At 45.7% G+C, this 19245-nt stretch overlaps 1 protein-coding gene across 6 annotated transcripts in view; it reads left to right on the top strand.

Annotated features, from left to right (window-relative positions):
- Window positions 1-19245, top strand: part of ADGRF5 (adhesion G protein-coupled receptor F5) — a 99377-nt gene that overhangs the window by 53178 nt on the left and 26954 nt on the right. For 4 of the 6 annotated variants that reach the window (XM_043591601.1, XM_043591604.1, XM_043591605.1 and 1 more), the window contains exons 4-9: window positions 10063-10236; window positions 12220-12396; window positions 12537-12646; window positions 13896-13954; window positions 14770-14912; window positions 18649-18870. In XM_043591601.1, coding sequence (XP_043447536.1) covers window positions 10063-10236; window positions 12220-12396; window positions 12537-12646; window positions 13896-13954; window positions 14770-14912; window positions 18649-18870 — 885 coding nt within the window. The remainder of the gene's footprint in view (window positions 1-10062; window positions 10237-12219; window positions 12397-12536; window positions 12647-13895; window positions 13955-14769; window positions 14913-18648; window positions 18871-19245) is intronic. The other 2 variants (XM_043591606.1, XM_043591602.1) reach the window with 1 other exon arrangement.

Genomic DNA, 19245 nt, shown 5'->3' with positions numbered 1-19245 from the left:
CCCCACGTGATTTTCCCACTCATTCTCCTTCTGTTTCCTTTCACATGGTCGCTGCCCACCCACCACCCTCCTTTGTTTGTCGGAGAGACTCCATTCACATGGGCTCCTGCCACGTAAGGCTTTCCATTGATTCCCCAGACAGGGAGGGGCCGTTTTCCTGGGTTCCCACTGCTCTTGTCACATTCCCATAGCACAAGATGCGTCCCAATGCTTTGTAATAATTTTACTTCCCGTTTGTCATCCCCAGTAGACATGAGTTCCCTTGAACCCTCCTCATCTGTGTAGCCTGGCACTGAGCCCAGTTTCTCAGTAAATGAGTGAACAAATAGAGAGCGTATGTCCCTGTCGCAGCTGCCCCTTTGTGAGTCGAGGGTGGGTTCCTACCGCCAAAGCTGCTGGCCCAGTGTCTGTACCAATTTTGGAGAAGGTAGAACTTCTTAACCTTCAGGATTATGACTGAATCACGCCCAGACATGCCGTGGTTTGGTCTGTTTGGCCTTGTCATCTGCAGGAGTCATAAAGCCGCCGAAGAGGGTGGGCTTTCCCGGGGGCCAGGATAAAGGTGTCTGTTGGAGCTTCTCAGAGCACCAACCAGATCGACCTCTGCCCAGTGCTTGAAATGACAATTCGATCACATTTTATTAAGGACTCAAAATGTTCGCTGGAAGGTCATACCTTCATTTTTTCTTCCTTTGCCTTTTCTTTCCTTCCTTTTCTGTTTCGGCTTTGTTTTATATCCTTATAGACCCTCACTCTCCCACTCCCCTCCTTCCCTGAAGCGGTCCGAAGCACACAGGTGGCACTTTCTGTGCGTTTATTTTATTTTTTTTTTTAATTTTTTTTTCAACGTTTTTTATTTATTTTTGGGACAGAGAGAGACGGAGCATGAACGGGGGAGGGGCAGAGAGAGAGGGAGACACAGAATCGGAAACAGGCTCCAGGCTCCGAGCCATCAGCCCGGAGCCCGACGCGGGGCTCGAACTCACGGACCGCGAGATCGTGACCTGGCTGAAGTCGGACGCTTAACCGACTGCGCCACCCAGGCGCCCCTGTGCGTTTAAACAAAGCATCAGTGCAGGCACTCCCATCCCCTGAGCCCCCTGGCGCCCTGTGACAGGAGCGGAGCTGGAGATGTCCCCATTCGGTACTTTGAACGATTTTCTTTTTAAGAACCAAAGTACTTGCGGGTGAGTTCCAGCTCCAGGTTTCTCCCAGGCTCCTGTAAGGCCCAGGCTGCCAGCCTCCTCGGGGACAGTTGGTGACCATACAGCTGTAAAAGTAGCGTCTTCCTGCGCTTCCGGGCCTGGCTGTCTGTGACCCGTGGTGACATCGTGAGAGGTTAGCCTTTTGGAAGGAAGCCACGTCTGCGTCTGAGGATTTGACATTCCAAAATTTTCCAGATGTGCTTTCATTGAAAACAGTCATGATGATAATAAATTACCATAAAAATATATTTTCCGTTTATTATACATGATCCTCTGTGCGCTTAGGCTTTTAGAGTCGTTTTGGAAGGTGATAAGGACTCAACCCATCATCTGCAGAAGACGGTTTGACCTTGGGGCTTCTACAAAATCACCAAAGTAAGGAGTGGCTATGGAAAGACTCAGGGGCTAGACCTCAGAGAGCTGAAATATAAATTGCGATGGAGAGCACCATTCTCGAGGAAAACAATGGAAGAAACCAACAGGAGGCAAACAAAGTTTCCGAGAAAAGAGAATTGTCGACAGGCATTTCCTTTTGAGGCACTGGATCAAAGCTTTAGGGTTTGGGATAGATAGAATCATCTTTAAAAGTAGGATCTGCACTCACTTTTATGCTCAGAGCACTCTGGGCTTCTTCCTAAGTTACTCTGGTCAGTTATGTACCTTCACTGGGCCCTGATATGCACACACATGTACATATATGTGTATGTGTATGTATATTACATACATCATACAAACACAGACATATAATTGCATGCAAGTACCTATATGAGTTATAACATTTCAGAGTTGTTGAGACGATTAAATAATATTATGTACATTTTATTTAAATGTTACTAGGGTTATCTAGGGATTTCTTCGTGTGTTTTTTTCATTAAAAACAAAGATTTATTTATAGAAATAATATTGCATTTGAAAGAGCCTAAAATCCCTGGTGCAAAGAAGTTCCCGTATAGCCACTGAAGGCAGGAGAAGGGAAGCCATGGCATACCAGTAGTGTTTTAGGAAGACGAATTCAGAGCCCTGTTGGGGAAGAGGAGTCTGCACAAACACTTAGAGGCCAGGGGATCAGAAGAAGGGTGGATCTGCCAGTTAGAGCAGAGAGGCTACTGGGGGGCAGGGGGAAAATCAGAATAGGACAGAGCATCCAGAGTTATGTCCCGATGAAACCAGGAAGTGGATTCTAGATCGGCTGAGAGGCTGGCACACAGAAGGGACCTATGGAAGCCACCTGAAGTGAAAATTAGCCAGGTGGTTATGGCTGAACGAATTAGAGGAAGAAGTCAATGCTCGGGAGACCAGCGAGGAGGCTCAGCAGCATGGATCATCACTGGTCCTGGTTCCTCGAGTGAAACAGGGAAGGAGAAAGGGGAACATTTGTGAAAGACCATACAAGGAGCGGGTCAAGAAGACGTGGAGACAGACTTGACATAGGGTGAAGGGTAGCGGTGATCCACGTGATACGGTAGGAGCACACAGACCTGGGTGTCTGAGGGATGTGGAGGCCACAGGGAGAACCACAGCTGGAGTGGGATTCTTGTCTCGGAGGTTTGCCAGGAAGCTCCAAAGTTACTCTTAAGGGCAGTCTTCTCAGGGGAGTGCGAGTGGACGTGTCTTTATTGGTTAGAAGTAACACGCATGTGTTCTCCGTGTCAGTGTGGAAGTGCTCTCTGCCAGGTTTCTGAGCCCGATTGGGGAATATTCTTGGGTCCTGGGCTGCAAAGTCCTCGTGGGTTCTTCTTTGGTTTCAGAAGGAATGACTGAATGGACATCTTTTCGAGAAAGGGAGACCCAGGGTGTCCTAGCCCCGTGCAGGAAGGGCTCACGTGTACGTACCTACCTAGTGAGGAAATTGGGCTGTTGGCTGCTGGTGTGGGGATCTCAATCTTTCTGCAGACCTGGCGGCCCCAGTGTGTGCTCGCCCTTCATCTGGGTCCAGGAAATGCTGTGCATTGTCTAGGTTGAGGAACGTATTTCGGGGAGCGGGGGTTATGTTTTTGTCTTTCTTAGGATAACACACGGCATTTAGTGCCCTGAGCAAGTGGAGGTGGTGGCAGAGTGAGATGGCAAGAATGAGGCGCTCTCGGCCCAAGGTCTGGGGTCGGTTTTAGGGTTGATTGTTCCATGTGTTGGGAATGCTTTTTCCTTTTAATTTCTTTTCTTTTTATTTTACATTTATTTATTTTTGAGAAACGGAGTGAGACAAAGCGTGAGCAGGGGGGGTGGGGGCAGAGAGAAGGAGACACAGAATCTGAAGCAGGCTCTAGGCTCCGAGCTGTCAGCACAGAGCCCGACACGGGGCTCGAACCCACGAACCGCGAGATCATGACCTGACCCGAAGTCGGACGCTCAACCGACTGAGCCATCCAGGTGCCCCAATTTCTTTTTTTTTTTTTTAATTAAAACAATTTTTTTGAGAGAGAGAGAGAGAGAAGGAGCATGAGCGGGGGAGAAGAGCAAAGAGAGAGGGAGAGAGAATCTTGAACAGGCTCCACACTACACTCAGCATGGAGCCCGATGCACGGCTCGATCTCCTCATAACCTGAACCAAAATCAAGAGTCAGACGCTTAACTGACTGAGCCACCCAGGCACCCCCCTTTTAATTTCTGATTAGTGTCGTTTGTTTGTGTAACAGTCTCAAAGGTGAGACCATTGGAGTAGCATTAGCTTTTCTTGACCTACCAGGGGGCGTCTGCCTGTAATATCATCATCACACTTACTATCATTAATATTATTCTTTCTACCTGCTGTTTCAAAAGGGCTACTATAGGCCAGACAATTTGCTAGGGGCCTTCATACCAACTCCTTAGCAGCAATTCTGCAGAGAAGATATCACTCCTTTTTTCACACATGGCAAAGTGTGGCTCACAGAGGCTAAATGGCCTGTCCAGGTAAGAAGGTATTCCGGGGGCGCCTGAGTGGGTCAGTCGGTTAAGTGTCCGACTTTGGCTCAGGTCACGATCTCGCGGTTCGTGAGTTCGAGCCCCGCGTCGGGCTCTGTGCTGACAGCTCGGAGCCCGGAGCCTGCTTTGGATTCTGTGTCTCCCTCTCTCTCTGCCCCTCCCCTGCTCATGCTCTGTCTCTCCCTGTCTCAGAAATAAATAAAACATTAAAAAAATTTTTTTTGGAAGGTATTCCGCTGCCCCTCTCACTGGCTCCACAGTCCATGCTCATAGTGCAGAGTTAATAATTTTCAACATGTGTTTCTGGCTCCTGCCCATTAGATTCCATTCCACGGTTATTAGAGCAGCTTCACAGGGTAAGGAGTACAGAGCACCGTCTTCAACTTAGCGGGAAAAGAGCTTTCTACGGGTCTGACCTGGGTATGTGACAAACTAGTAGAAACGATTCATTTCTCCAGACTTTACAGCCCAGCGTTCTATGACACGCCATGATGCTCACCCTCTCTCCCATCCACACCTGCCGGTGAGCCATAGCCTGGGGCTCTGGTGGTTTTCCCCTGCGTGAACAAACCTTTCTAAAATCCAAATGGAGAACAGGATCCTTGGTCTATCTGTTGACAATGGTGCAATCAGAGACAGATGTGTAGCCAAACTGCTACCTACTAGAACATAGCAAGAAACAAGCAGAAAGACAGGCAGCTGTTAATATTTACCTACTCCAGGGTGAGAAACAAGGGAGCCAAGCCTTCAGTGATCACGAAGCATCGTCCCTTTTTGGTCAAGAGAAAGATTACACCAACCTCCTTTCTCTTGGGAGATTGATTTAGGCATACTCAGTCTCCACCTTCTGAGAAGCCACAATTCCCATTAGAGTTGCCAGGCAAAAATAATATTGTTTGCTTAAACAGCTGAGATTAAGACCCAGAACTACTTGTCGCACTTTGTGGCCAACTTTCCAGAAATGTCTCTTTAAGATAAGTGCTGCGTGTCGGGCAGCGATTTATGAGAAAGGAGAAGGGAAATCCTGGTGGGGTCGATAGACCTCCATCTGTGACACTGATGACACCTGGAATGTGCTACCTTCCACTTGGGGCATCGGTTGAGTCAGAAAAGTTCAGGCAAACGGCAGGAGGCCACAGGAGCCCAAGAAAAAGCAAACACATTAAACTCTGGAATCAGATGGTCCAGAGGCAGCAGAGAAGAACTTAAGGGGCTCTAAAAGGACACACAATGACACAGAGGTGGGAAAACCATCCCCTGTTCCTCCTGAGCCCCCTTGTAGCCTGGGGCAGATCAAGGAACATCACTCTCCCCAGCTCCAAAGTCCTCAGATTTGGGAGAGGCGAGGCAAGCAGGAGTTGGCATTTCCATCCCAAACTGTGGGTCTGCCTGAGGGCTGTGACTACAGTGTGCCTCTGGTCCCACCCACCTGTGGGTCACAATGACACCTGCACATCAAATCAGACACTCCCCCAGGGCCATACAGGGACAGGAATGACCCAGATCCCGAGGGTATCTTCTGTTCCTCAGGCAGGCCATGGAAATCACTCTCGGGGCTTTGGTCCTGATTTTCTCTTCCTGGAGTAAGAGGCCCCGAATATGCACATGGCAATCTCCTCCTCTCATTTGCATCTTTGCTCAACGTTTATGGCTTTAGAAAGGTCTTTTCTAACCATTCTAGATGGTTAAAATGCCACTCTGCCCTCACTCTGCCTGCCGCTGTTTTTTGACCCTGCGTTAGTATCTCCATGCCCTCCAGAACTGCCTGACACTGAAGTTTCAGCCTACCTTTACCTCCCGCACGGGTGCAGGAGATCCATGGAAGTAGGTAGAGCTCTGCCTCTCTTATTTACGCCAGGTCCCCAGCACCTAGCATCGTGCCTGGGAAGTAGGCACTCAGCCAACAGTAAAGTTACTTATGAATCGATAAGTCAAGAAACTAGGGCACAAATGAATAAACCTAGCTAGACTTAAGATCAAAATCCATGAGTGTCAATGAGGGGTCACAGTGTGTTTGTCCTCAGTGTGGATTTCTAAGACATTTATGATGCTGAAACAAATAGAACAACGTTTTAGATAATTCTTCCATTTATTATTAATGATCTTGCTCTTGGATATGCTTTTTATTTTGAAATTGACTTTGAGAATTGCACACTAGTTCTAAAGACACATTTCATAATAATGCCTGCTTTGTCTTTTAGAGTACGTTAGGGTTTACAAAGTGGTCACTTTCATTATCTTCTTCCATTAGAGTTGTGACAAGGAGTGGTTAAAAGAAAATGGACTTGGGGTGCCTGGGTGGCTCAGTCAGTTAACTATCGGACTTCAGCTCGTGGTCCATGAGTTCAACCGTGCATCGGGCTCTGTGCTGACAGCTTGGAGACTGGAGGCTGCTGCAGATTCTGTGTCTCCCTCTGTCTCTGACCCTCCCCTCCTTGCACTCTGTCTCTCTCCCTCTCAAAAATAAATAAACATAAAAAAATTTTTAAAAAGAAAAAATAGACTTTGGGGCGCCTGGATGACTCAGTGGGTTGAGCGTCTGACTTCAGCTCAGGTCATGATCTCACAGTTTGTGAGTTTCAGCCCCACAACAGGCTCTCTGCTGTCAGTGCTTGGCCCGCTTCAGATCCTCTGTCTCTCTCTCTCTCCCTGCCCCTCCCCCACTCATGTTCGCGCTCTCTCTCTCTCGCTCTCTCTCTCAAAATTAAATAAAACATTTAAGGGAAAAAAAAATAAAATGAACTTTGGAGTTAAGAAAATATGGTGTCAAACCCCAGCTTTAACATTTGCTATTTACGTGGCTTTAACCCATCAAGCCTCAGTTTTATCATCTGCAAAATGGGTATATGCATACTTTCCTCATGACCTCAGACCCTGCTGGCCAATGAATAAATGGCAGCTGCTATTATTATTGTTACTTTTGTTATGATCACTTTTGATCCATCTGGTATGACTGAAGAAAGACGTGCATAAATGCACTTGGAGGCCACCTGACTGTCTCCATAGGACCAGAAGCAGGGGGTGTCTGAAAACAGCAACAACAACAACAAACAAAGCAAAAGCAAAAACAAAACAAAGACAAACAAACAACAAAACACACACACGTAAAAAAAACAAGTTTAGGCGCTAATATTGGCTCTCCAGGATTACCTTCTTGGTTTCCTCACTTGGATTAGAACATTAAATCCTAAACCTGCCTGATCCAGAATCACCAGTGGGAATTGAAACACACACACACACACACACACACACACACACACACACATTTCTGGACCTAATCCATGAAGATTTTACTTTGACTCACCTGGGTTGAGACTCCAAAGTATTCATGTGTGTTGAATTCCCTAGATGTACATAATCATCAGTCAAGTGCAGACCACTGGAATAGACGACTTCCAAGGGCAAGCCCCTAGCTTTTTGAGTTACTATTGGGTTGTTGAGCTTGTTTTAAAGAACTATTTCCATGCTGACGGCATTTCCTTCTCTAGTAGAGGTCCCCATCTTTATCAGCCTCTAGGGAGAAGTGGCACTCAGGAGTTCTGAAACTCCTTTAGAAGTCGTTGAAGAACATAAAAAGCAGATGAGCGGAGAGGAACTTAGAGGCTAGTGCTTTAATTACAGTTGCACGAATCCCGTGGAAGAGAATTTGCTAAAACCATAGGAACTTTCCTGTTCGTATTTTAAGCTTGTGGCTCAGTTCCCTGCAAGATCTCACTGGAAGGACCACCTTGGTTTCAGTGGGGAATGATGCCATTGATGAATCACCATGTGCTTTCCAGGCATTCGCTTGTTCCGCAACTGTGTCTGGAAAGGGCACAGAGAGGTGGGCTCAGGGATGAGCGGGAGGAATGGTGAGCCGGCAGGCATTGAGGCTCTGGTGGGGGTCAGACCCTGGGGTGAGGAAGTGGGGGATGTGGGATTGTTATTGACTTCACTCTGCTAAAAAACCCTACCGTCTAGGATATCCTGTTTACATTCAAGGGAGGAGATAGACTGCCTACGGACAAAGAGAATCCTGGAGCTAGGAATGCGCTGGAGGGTATAAACATTGCATTACTTTTCAGGAAAAAGAATATGCTCCAAGGCAGACTTTATAAATATTATGCAGCCGCCCTCCTCTCAAATGTTCCCTGTGGGCAACCCACCGTGTCTAGAGTTAGGCTCACACAGATTAAGGTTAGCAATTCTTCCGGGAAGCCTGTTTTCATCACAGGACCATCAGAGAATCAGAAAGAAAACAGGAAATTTTAGGCATCGCTGTGGTATCATGACAGCCTGTGACTCTGCGTTGGGTTTTAAAAGGCTTTTTGCTCTGCTTGTAAATACTCTGCTTGTAAATACATTTTTATAAGGAGGAAATGTACCTTAAGATGCAGTCTTAATTTTGAGAGATAGACAAAGACTTTTTTCACAGTTTGAGTTAATTACAGCAAGTTGCAGGACGGATGCCAAAATGAAATACTTCTCAACAAGGCTGATGAGTAAAACCCAACTTCTTCTTATTTGTTTGTTTGTTTGTTTGCCTATTTTCTTCCAAGATTTTGTGTAAATTCAAATTAGTTACATGTAGTGTAGCATTGGTTTTAGGAGTAGAATTTAGTGAGTGATTCTAAAATCAACCTTCCAAGGCATAGTTTATAACTATCAGTTTACAAATATTACAGCTTTCTGTAATAAAAACGTATTTACTGGAGTTTCCCACAATGAACTTAACTCATTTTTAGTCCTTCACATCAATATTCCTTGGAAAGTTTTAAACAAATCTGGCAATATTATGGGAAAAATTTTTGCCCTTTTAGAAAACATAGAATTGATTTTTTTGGCAAAATATACATCATGCAAAATATACATCAGATTTGACTTAAATTTTCAAGTAATACTTTTGCAAGTATTCTCTAACCTTTTCCTTCTTTGACTGACAAGATCAAATAAGCCACAATTTGTCTTCTCAACGCATCTGTGTAAAAATTTCTCCTAATCTTTGAAGGTTCATCATTAGCTATGAAACTCGTCCTTGGCTTCTGCTCCTCTTATGTATTTCAGCCAAGAATGAGCTAAAGATTCGGGCAGTGATGGGGAGGTGAATGTGTGGCTCTCTTAGAGGGTCACAATTTTAATAAGAGCTAATTGGGCACATGTTTATTATGGGGTGAGCTCCGTGCCAGATGGAGTCAAGCCATGAGAAGTGAAAGAAATAGTTCCTGCCCTTGAGAAGCTTACAACTAGTGAACCAGACATGCTGTAATACAGGAAATTATGAAAGGACATTCCAGTTTATATATTGTCTGGCTTGCTGGTGGGTGGGTATGTGTTGGACCAAATGCATCTAGGATGCCAGACACAGAAACAGCCTGGAGGCCATTTGGAAGGGCGATGAAGAGCTGGAGATATCTCTGATTTTACGTTCTCCTGGGCAAATTTTACTTTTGTTGAGTACCCATCATGTTCAGGACACCAGAGGTACACAGCGAGAACTAAGAGCCCATGCTATGTGCGTAGGCTAAGGGCAAAGGGAATTAACAGGATGACTCTTCCTGGAGGCCTTCAAGCCATGCGTAGTTCAGATCTCAAAATATACACATGTCGGTTGAATGGTGTTGGAAACACCCTGACTCATTTCTCTGAGTCAGGACCGTGGCTTTATTGTCTGGATGTTGCCAAGGCCCCCTGCTAGATCTCCCTGCTTCTGTTCTAGACAGGTCCTGAGCTTAGCCTGTGAATCTCTCAAATGGCCAGAGGCCACTACACTTAGACCAGAAAGATCAGTTGCCTTCCTTCTTTAAATGGTAAAGTCATAGACAGGGAGCACCATGAAGGGGGCAAGGCTGATGTGCCAGCATCCACATAGTCCTGTTATTGCCTTTAAATGTGGAACTGTCCGCCATGCTCCCTCTCTGCCCGCCAACCCCCCCCCCGCCGTGGTGAATTCTCACAGGTTCCTATGCTTTCCTTTCAGTTGCCTCAAGCAGAGTTGCGGCTGAAGAGTACACTGTTGATGTGGAGATCAGTTTTGAAAACGCCTCCTTCCTGGAGCCTATCAAAACTTACTTGAACAGCCTCAGTTTCCCAATTCAAGGGAACAGCACTGACCAAGCCACCACCACCATTTTAAGCATTGAGGTGACCACAGGTGAGTCAAAGGCCCGTGGCTATAGAATGGAGGGTTGGGAATATCAGGAGAGAAGCTGTCCGAGCTCCTTACTGTCACAGCAAATTGCAATTCGTAGGCAAGTGACGTGACTCAAAAAGGCCTGATGTGTGATTTTATGACTTCACGGCCTTCCAGAATGCAGCCCCTCTTGGCAGACTCCATAGCCAGTGCCTTATCTCAAATGGGAGCCAAATGTTTGCTTGGTAGTTTGTGTATTGGTTGTCACAAAATGGTCCCAAGATACTTCCAGGTCCTTCACAACAGGCTGCTTGGTCCCATCCATCTGGGTAGTCAGTGGGTCCGGCAAGGACTGGTTCAGGTATTAATAAGGAGCAAGTTCCCTTCATTTTGGCAGCATAGGTCAGGAAATGGGAACCAGGTACACACCTGGATTTGGAAGCAAGACATAATACAGAAACTCTAAGGCCGTGCAACGGGATTTTCTGGTCGCTGCCTCCCTTTTGAGGTTATGCGAGCTGTCCTATTTCTCAGGCACCATCACCTGGGAAGCTATGATATGGGAGTCCCCCTTGTCCCAAACAAAGGTATTGCCTTGCAAACACTAACAGATTTGGGGTTTCATGATTCTAAAATGGAGGCAAGAATAAAATTCTTGTCTTTCAAGAATTTTTTGAATTATATTTCAACTAGTTCATCAGCATTAGTCTATGCATTCCAATGTTTATTCCTTTGATTCTGAGAGAGAGAGAGAGAGAGAGAGAGAGAATGTGAATGGGAGAGAGAGGCAGAGAGGGAGAGAGAGAGAGTCTTAAGCAGGCTCCACACTCGGTGGAGCCACCCAGGTCACCAACTGAGCCACCAAACACCCCAATCCAATTTTTTATTCTTAATATATGCTAGCTGAACCCGAAATGGCTGCTTCCTAGATCCCTCTGGATGCCTTCCCACCTATGCTGTAGTAAAGGACTGCATCAGTGTCCACAGATTCACTAGAGCTTGGGTGCCTCTCCTATTTCAGGAGCAGTGCTCTGATGACTTTCCTTTGGGTAGTCACTCTTAGAATAGACAGCTCCCCATAACATGACTTCGATCGAGTTTTAGAAATAAATTCAAAGCCCACTATTTTCAGAGCATTTTCCAATGTCCCCAGGGGGATTAGAAAGTATTTGGTTTGTTTATGTGTGACTAGAAATGTAACAGGCACAATTTTATTTATACTCTGTATTTGCTGTTTAACAAATTACCCCAAAACTTAGCATCCTAAAACAACAAACATTTATCGTACCATAGAGCTTCTGAGGGCTAAGAATTCAGAAGGAGCTTAGCTGGGTGACTCTGGCTCAGGGTCTCTTATGAGGGTGCAGTCAAGCTTCGGGCAGAGTAGCAGTTCTCCGAAGGCTCCACTGCAGCTAGAAAATCCTCTCTGAAGCCCACTCACATGGTTGTTGGCAGGACTCAGCTCCTCACTAGCTGTTGACTGGAGACTTGCTTCTCACCATGTTGGCCTCTCCATGACATGCCCTCATGCAATGGCAGCTGGCTTCCCCCCTGGAGCAAGTGGTGAGAGACAGACATCACCGAAGGAAGCCACAGCGTCTTATATCCTAATCTCACGAGTGATATATCATCACTTCTGCCATATTCTGTTGGTCACACAGACTAAGTCTAGGGCAACATGAGAGTGAGTGACAAAACGGTGTTAATAGTCAGAAACAGGGGTGGTCAGGGGCTGCCTTGGAAGCTGGCTACCATACACTTTGTGCCCAGAAATCTGTCTATCACCTTATTATTGTAGGCATCCGCTGTCATCCTTCAGACGGCCATACCTAATAGCGTGGTGATGTGTACGGGAATCACAGGAATCTCACGTAGTACTGTTGAACTTCCCAAAGGGCGATGTGGGGTCAAGTTAGAATTTTCTACAGAGTATAAATACTTACAGTCTATACATGTAAAGGTGGCGAGCACCTTCTCTCTCCTCACTGTTCTGGTTGTTGATAGTCTGCAGACCTACCGGAAATGAAATCTGGTGCTCGTGTGAGACAGGCTATAGGTGGCCTCAAGAAAGGTGTCTCCACAATCTCACTTGTCAAGAGCATGATGGCTTCCCTGCAGGGCATCGTTGCAGTTGCCTTAAAGGACTACCTCCCAAGGGACCTTTTTGCCAGCTCCAGGGAGGTAAGTAACTGTTGATTAAGTGTTTGTTTGTTTGTTTGTTTGTTGACTGACCGATATCAACTCAGGCAAATGTTTCTCGGCCCTGTGTGTATTCAAACGCTAACATGAGATTTTGAAATACTGCCCTGTGATTCTTTCAGCAGATGTTACCCTAAGAATGTCAGTCCGACTCAATGTGGGCTTTCAACAAGACCTCAAGAACTCTTCCTCTGCTCTCTATAGGTCCTACAAGACTGACTTGGAAACAGCGGTAGGTTTTGACCCCAAGAACGTCTTAGCCAACAAGTTCTTTGGGCTGGTCTGAATCTGTTGCATTCACCAAGGATAAATTCTGTCAGAGTTTATGAATATGGGCATCAAAAATATTCCTAGATATCTGGGATGATGAATTACGGAGTGTTCAAATCCAACAGTGCGCAGGGGATGATTTTACGTCATCTCGACCTATAGGTGGAACTTCCTCCCAGGGTAGAATTGATTCAGAGAAGACTTGGTGTCATCAGCCCACTGAATCCAATTCAGGTCTAGAAGCACCTGGTGGCGCATTTCTATTTGTCTTCCCACACTTCACGGATGAAGCCCTAACGTCTTTTGGGCAGATCAGCCCAAGGCTGGCACCGTGGTTTCAAATCATTCCGCATTAAAGGTCATGAGGCATTCTCACTTAAGACAGATTTCGATTTACTCATATAAAAATAGAGAATATTCCCGGGGTATTAACTGAGTGCCAGACATTACTCTAAGTGATTTACACTGGATTAATTCATCTGAACCTAAAGGCTTTGCTTGAGTGAACTCATTTGCGATAGAGCGTCCCAGTTGGTGTGGTACAAATTATTACAGGGGGGCTGAGATAATGACTTCCCTTAACTCTCTGGGCAGCCAAGCCCCTGCCTCAGGCCAGGAGCAGCCTCAGCTTACCCTTGGAAACCACATGAATGAGGTTTCGTTTTCTGTGGGTGCCATGCTGAAGCGCCGAAGGGCTCTTGAACATCCTATGTGCATATCTGGCATGTGATAGCGCTACACAGCGTGAGAACCTTCCGCACACGCTGCTCCCTCAATTATATGCTTTTGAGGGAAGAGAGAGTTGCATATTCATCTTTGGATCCTACCAACCCAGCTTCCTGGCACGGTGCTCTGCACCCACAGTGCTTTGCATGTTGCATCTACTCGTAAATGTGACTTGAATCAAAATGAATTCCCTGGGATGGGTGTTCAGAGAAACCTCCCCATTTTCTCTGCCAGGCATTTCCCTGAGCGAAATTTTTGGCACATTAAATCTGGTGTTTGTTTGCTTCTTGGAGACCCAGGCTGACATAGGTCAAGAGGAATTACTTCTTCAAAGTTCTGTCGGCGTTAGCCTTAACAAAATATACAGGAGAAAGTTTTACCTGGGATGATAAGAAAAAATATGTGCCTTTTACTCTGCTTTCAACCTTTTGACTTATCTCTCACTGGACCTTGATACATGACACTTGTCTTTCTTTGTTTTCCAGTTCTGGAAAGGTTACAGTATTTTACCAGGCTTCAAATTGGTGACTGTGACAGGGTTCAGGTAAGAAGCTGTAATCGGGTCATTCCTGCCCAACGGCAGAGACCACTACGTTAGTGAAGAAGAAACAACCCGTTAGAGGGGCATCATCTAGAGCAGTTTGGTAGAGGTGGAGACAATGCAAAGAGGGAGGCAATAACTCGCTCCTCACAGATACACCTGCTTAAATGGAAAATGAGCCCAAGACGTGTGTTTATTCTGTGCCTGCAGGGGTTTTGCAAACAGATAAGGGATAAGTCCACAGACTAGGGAGTTCCAAAATACAAAAGTGAAAGAATGTCATGCATGATGCCTTTATTCAAGAAAAGTTGTCCAGCCAGCCACGGGCACAGAGTTGCACGCTGCTGTGTAAATGGCTCCGCCTGGAGTTGGGCTCCACGGCAGCCCTAAGGAGGTATGCGCAGTGTTTCAAAAAGTTGGATGCCAATTTTAACAATGAAGAATGTTCACAGAAACATTCGGGATTCTGCTTCCGTTGACATTCAGCATATCTGGTAACCTCGGGCCAGCATGGCTGTGTGACAACAGTCTCTGCACTGTGGCTGTGACCCTATGACCAACTTATGTGATTCACTTCACTCATTCCCGTCCAGCCGTTTTGCTCACTTATGTTACCTGTCTGCAGACATTTGAGTGTGCAAGCCTTTGTCTCAGGCTTTCAGCTAGAGCCTGAAACCGGGTTGATTTGAGTGAACCTTTGAAGATAAAAAGTACCCAGGCTGTGCTTGCCATTTTGTTTTCCCATGTAAATAAACCATAAGGATCTAGACTCTTCCAGGTCACTTACTGCCTTACTGAACTGAGTGGTCTCCATCCAGGCCCGGAAGTGTGGTTGTGACATACGAGGTCAAGACTACAACACCATCACCTGAATTGATGCGTAAAGCAAATGATCAAGTAATGCGGAACCTTAATCAGACCTACAAAATGGACTACAATTCCTTTCAAGTAGTTACTAGCAGTAAGTAGGACATCTCCACGTTTTTCCTATACATGGATTCTATTTAGCTATAGCAATGGTATTTATCATTATGCTTAAAACCAGGAAATTACATTACAGTGTCCTCCATGGGGACAGGCTGTCTGGTTCCTGGCACAGAGGCTTCCCGTCTGAGGCACCGTTACAGATCCTGCCAACCAGGCTAATGTCACTGCAGTTGGGAAAGGGGTTGCAGGGGGGAGAGATTTTGCAAGAGGGTCCCAGAGCCATCTGGGTCGATGGAGGGCTTTGTTTTGTTTCGTTTCGTTTTTAGTCAGAAGTCTGGGGGCGCCTGGGTGGCTCAGTCGGTTGGGCGTCCCACTTCGGCTCAGGTCATGATCTCACGGTCTGTGAGTTCGAGCCCCGCGTCAGGCTCTGTGCTGACAGCTCGGAGCCCAGAGCCTGCTTGAGATGCTGTCTCTCCCTCTCTCTCTCTGCCCCTCCCCTACTCATGCTCTGTCTCTCAAAATTAAATAAATGTTAAAAAAAATTAAAAATAAAAAAATAAACACATAATCGGAAGTCCCACATCATCTGGGCGCCTGCGTGGCTCAGTCGGTTAAGCAGCCAACTCTTGATTTAGGCTCAGGTTATGATCTCGTGGTTCATGTGATCAGGACAGAGCCCTGAAAGCATGGAGCCTGCTTGGGATTCTCTCTCTCTCTCTCTCTCTCTCTCTCTCTCTCTTTCTCTCTCTCTGCTCCTCCCCCACTCTCTCTCTTGCTCTCAAAAAAAAAAAAAAAAAAGTCCCAAAACATCCAAAAACTAACATTAGAGTGGGGTTGGGACATTCATGAAATGCATTGATATTAAACAATTGCTACTGTTATTTTAGAGAAGTAGTTCTTAAAGTATGCCCCCCCCCCCCCCCCCCCCGCCAAACCAGCAGCGTCAGCATCCCCTGGAACTTGTTAGAAATACAAATTCCTAGGGCCACCGCAACCAATCAGAGCGATCTGCGTTTCCACCAGCCCTTCAAGTGATTCTAATGTGTGGGAAAGTTTGAGAACCTCTGCTTTGGATCCCATAGAGCAGTGGTGAAAATCCTGGGATTTTCAGATGCTTTCCCCCAATTTACAGATGGGTACAGAGTTGTGTTCTGGTGTGTTACCAGGTGGGTGGACCTATTGTCACTTGGGAAATAGAAAGGAGAGAGCCAGCTGGGCAGAGATTCGGCAGGCAAGAATTTGGAGGCAGACGTTCTAGATAATTCTGGTACGTGGTTCCAGCATAAAGTCTATGCCTCTTCAGAACCACGCTGCGTCCATTCGGGGAGGACTCTGAAAGGTCAGTTGCGGGCGCCTCTGGGAGACAGGGCACAGGGGTTAGGCCGTCCCCACAACAGATTTACACTGCTCGTCTTTACATTCTCCGGTAGTTTTAGATGCCAGGTCATTTTCAAAAACAAACTGTTAAAAGAGATATGCACAGTGGTAAGAAAGTGCTACAACCGAAGCAAGGAGAAGAGAAAAATAACAATTGGAATAAATAAGGCGGCAACGACACGGGTGGAAACTGGAAAACTGAAGGAAGAGGAGTGAGTGGCCTAAAATTCAGATTCCCATGGAAGGCAGCCAGCCATGCCACCCCTGCCTGACCCCCAACACCACCCCCCCAACCCACACAGGTTTTGCCTTGAACAAGTCCCTGTATTTATGGTTCTGAGGGCCGAGGACAATATCGGCCTCTCGCAGAGGTAAGCTTTGGTGATGATTACTCTCTCCTCCAAATTTCAATTGTGTTGAGATTAGCCGCTTAAACGAGTTTTACTGGTTGGTGGCTGACTGCCGGTCCAGAAACATGGTGTTGACAATGCAGTTCACAAAGGCGCTTTGGAGTTTGTGCCTTATTCTTCCAAAGAGCAATGAAGCCATTGTGAACGGCACTTGACCCGGCTTCTACAGAGGGTTTACATCCAGGGTGATCCTGGGATGTGCACGGACTCAGACCAAGAAACACGAACTTATGTCATGTGCAATTCCACGGGAGAGCTCAGACATCATCCTGCTTTCCATAGTGTTGGTGGGATTTACCTAGAATATAAATATCCAGAAGGTCAAGTGACTGGGTGTTTGTGTTTAACTCATAGTTATATTTGGAGGCAGAGGAGACGAACAGAACCAGAAAGAAAAAGAGCCGACCGAATGAGCATCAGGAACTTATTTTAAACCTTTATGAACTGCAAAGGGCACAGGGCAATGTTCAGAACATTTCCATTTATTTGGTGGTATATTAATCCTCAATATAATTAATGTTTGGTTAATTAGCAGGGTCACTTAACCAGAATGCTCCTTTAATCACTGCCGATAGATTTATGGTCAATTCCACATAACCACATTCTAATGGCAGTCTTACTAATCATTGTTATTGGCGACAATGATAATGAAGAGAGACATTGTTATTGTGTCTTTCCTGTGTTAAGCCCAGAGGGTTACACATATTTTGTCTTCATATATCCTGTGAGATAGGTACTATTATCTCCATTTTAATAGGTGAGGAAATGGAAGCTGAGAGAGGGTAAAGAATGTGCTCAAGAACACATAGTAAGTAACATAAGTTTGTATGACTTCAGAATCTGTCAACTACATTAAATATTCACAGAAGGCCTGGCTTCTTAACAGTTAAATGTGATATTTTAAAATCTTATTTAATTCAGGAGCCTAAAAAAAGAGATAAGAAATATTTAGATACCTTGATATTTTGACTGGAACATCATAGCTCCCCAAATTAATTTTACGGTGTTTTGGTCCCATGTTTACAATATGGAAAGGGTCTGGCCTGAGCCTGACGCCCGTGTAAAAGAGGTCTCATACAGCTTCTTAATCCAGCCCCTCTGATTCCCTCAACACGTGGAATTCATGAAGGACATAGAATAAGAAACACGGCTTACAGGGCATAAACTGCATGTCGTGTGAGCAAAGGACAGCCATAAAACACACGCACAAAAATAGTAAATGTTGTGTTTTATTGCTACCCGTAAAATGACTTCATGCCATCGTTCTCCAGAATTTTACTGTGAAAACAGTAATAGGTACCATTCCCCCAGATCACCTCCCATGATAGCTCTTGCTGCTACTGTTTCCCAGACAAGGGAGCTGCGGCTCAGAGAGGCTTAGTAAATTCCCTAGGGCCACACAGCTATGTGTGGCACAGAACCAAAATTCAAATCTGGACCTGTATGTCTAACAAGCTTTCCTTCTTACGGGCCCGTGGGTATTGAGTCTTTAAAAAAAAAAAAAAATCTTAACAGACTATTGCAAGAAATTATTTTTTCCCTGTTTATAATTCATCAAAGACATAGGGCAGAGCATTCAGTGGTGTGGGGTATTTGTTATCAGCAGGAAGCTGTTGATATTATTGAGTCAGTAGCAAAGAAGCTCGATGTTTAAATTAGCTGGGGTGGCTTTTTTAGCAGCAAACGAGCAATTTTCCACCAGACTCTTCGAAATATTGAAAAGAGCTTTGAAATTCCCGTTACTACCATTGAGGGTTCTTACTACCATTGTGCAAAGATTCCAAACTGGAAGCCATGTCCCCGGTATCTGGCAGCTGGTAAGCCTCTGGGCCTCAGACACCAGCTATCCGGTCATGGAATGAGGAGGATGTGTTGCCTCATTCCAGACAGCACCACGGACCCATGTGGTGGGGGCGTCCGGTGGGTAGCGTGAATTACATTCATTGGCCTTGGCATCTTACTACCTTTTCTTTGGGTTTCCAGATGAAACTAAGTTCACCATCGTGCCAGAAATCATTTTTGAAGGGGACACGGTCACTCTGATGTGTGAAACTGAAGTTTTGTCCTCGAACGTGTCCTGGCACCATGTCGAAAGGCACTCCGACCTCCAGAACAACAGCAGATTCTCGGTTTACACCTTCGTGCTCAACAACATGACCTCGATATCGCGCCTCACTATTTACAACATCACTCAGGGGGACGCAGGTGGGATTTCATCCAATAACTGGTGCAGGGAAAGGAACAAAAAACTCATAAAGAAACAAGCCGTGGAATGTGTATATGGTGTTTTCCTCTCTGGAAAGAAGTCACCAGGCTCAACTTTTCAAAATTGAAAATGAATCCCATGGCACATGCGTAAGCGAATATAGATAGCATTGGAGACAAAAACCGGTTTCCACATTTACCAAGGGCTTATGAGTTAGAAAGTGAGAGGAAAAGCTGACTTTTGTTTTTCATTTTCAAAAACTTTTAAAGAGCTTTGTTGAGACATACAATAAGCTGTACATACTCAAAACTTGTACAGTTTAACAGTTTAACAAGTTTTGACATATGTATAGACCTGTGAAACTACCACCCTCG

The sequence above is a fragment of the Prionailurus bengalensis genome, chromosome B2 (assembly GCF_016509475.1).
Source record: "Prionailurus bengalensis isolate Pbe53 chromosome B2, Fcat_Pben_1.1_paternal_pri, whole genome shotgun sequence".
NCBI classification, from domain to species: Eukaryota; Metazoa; Chordata; class Mammalia; order Carnivora; family Felidae; genus Prionailurus; species Prionailurus bengalensis.
The sequence above is the reverse complement of the archived record's forward strand: the minus strand, read 5'-3'. Positions and strand labels throughout refer to the sequence as shown.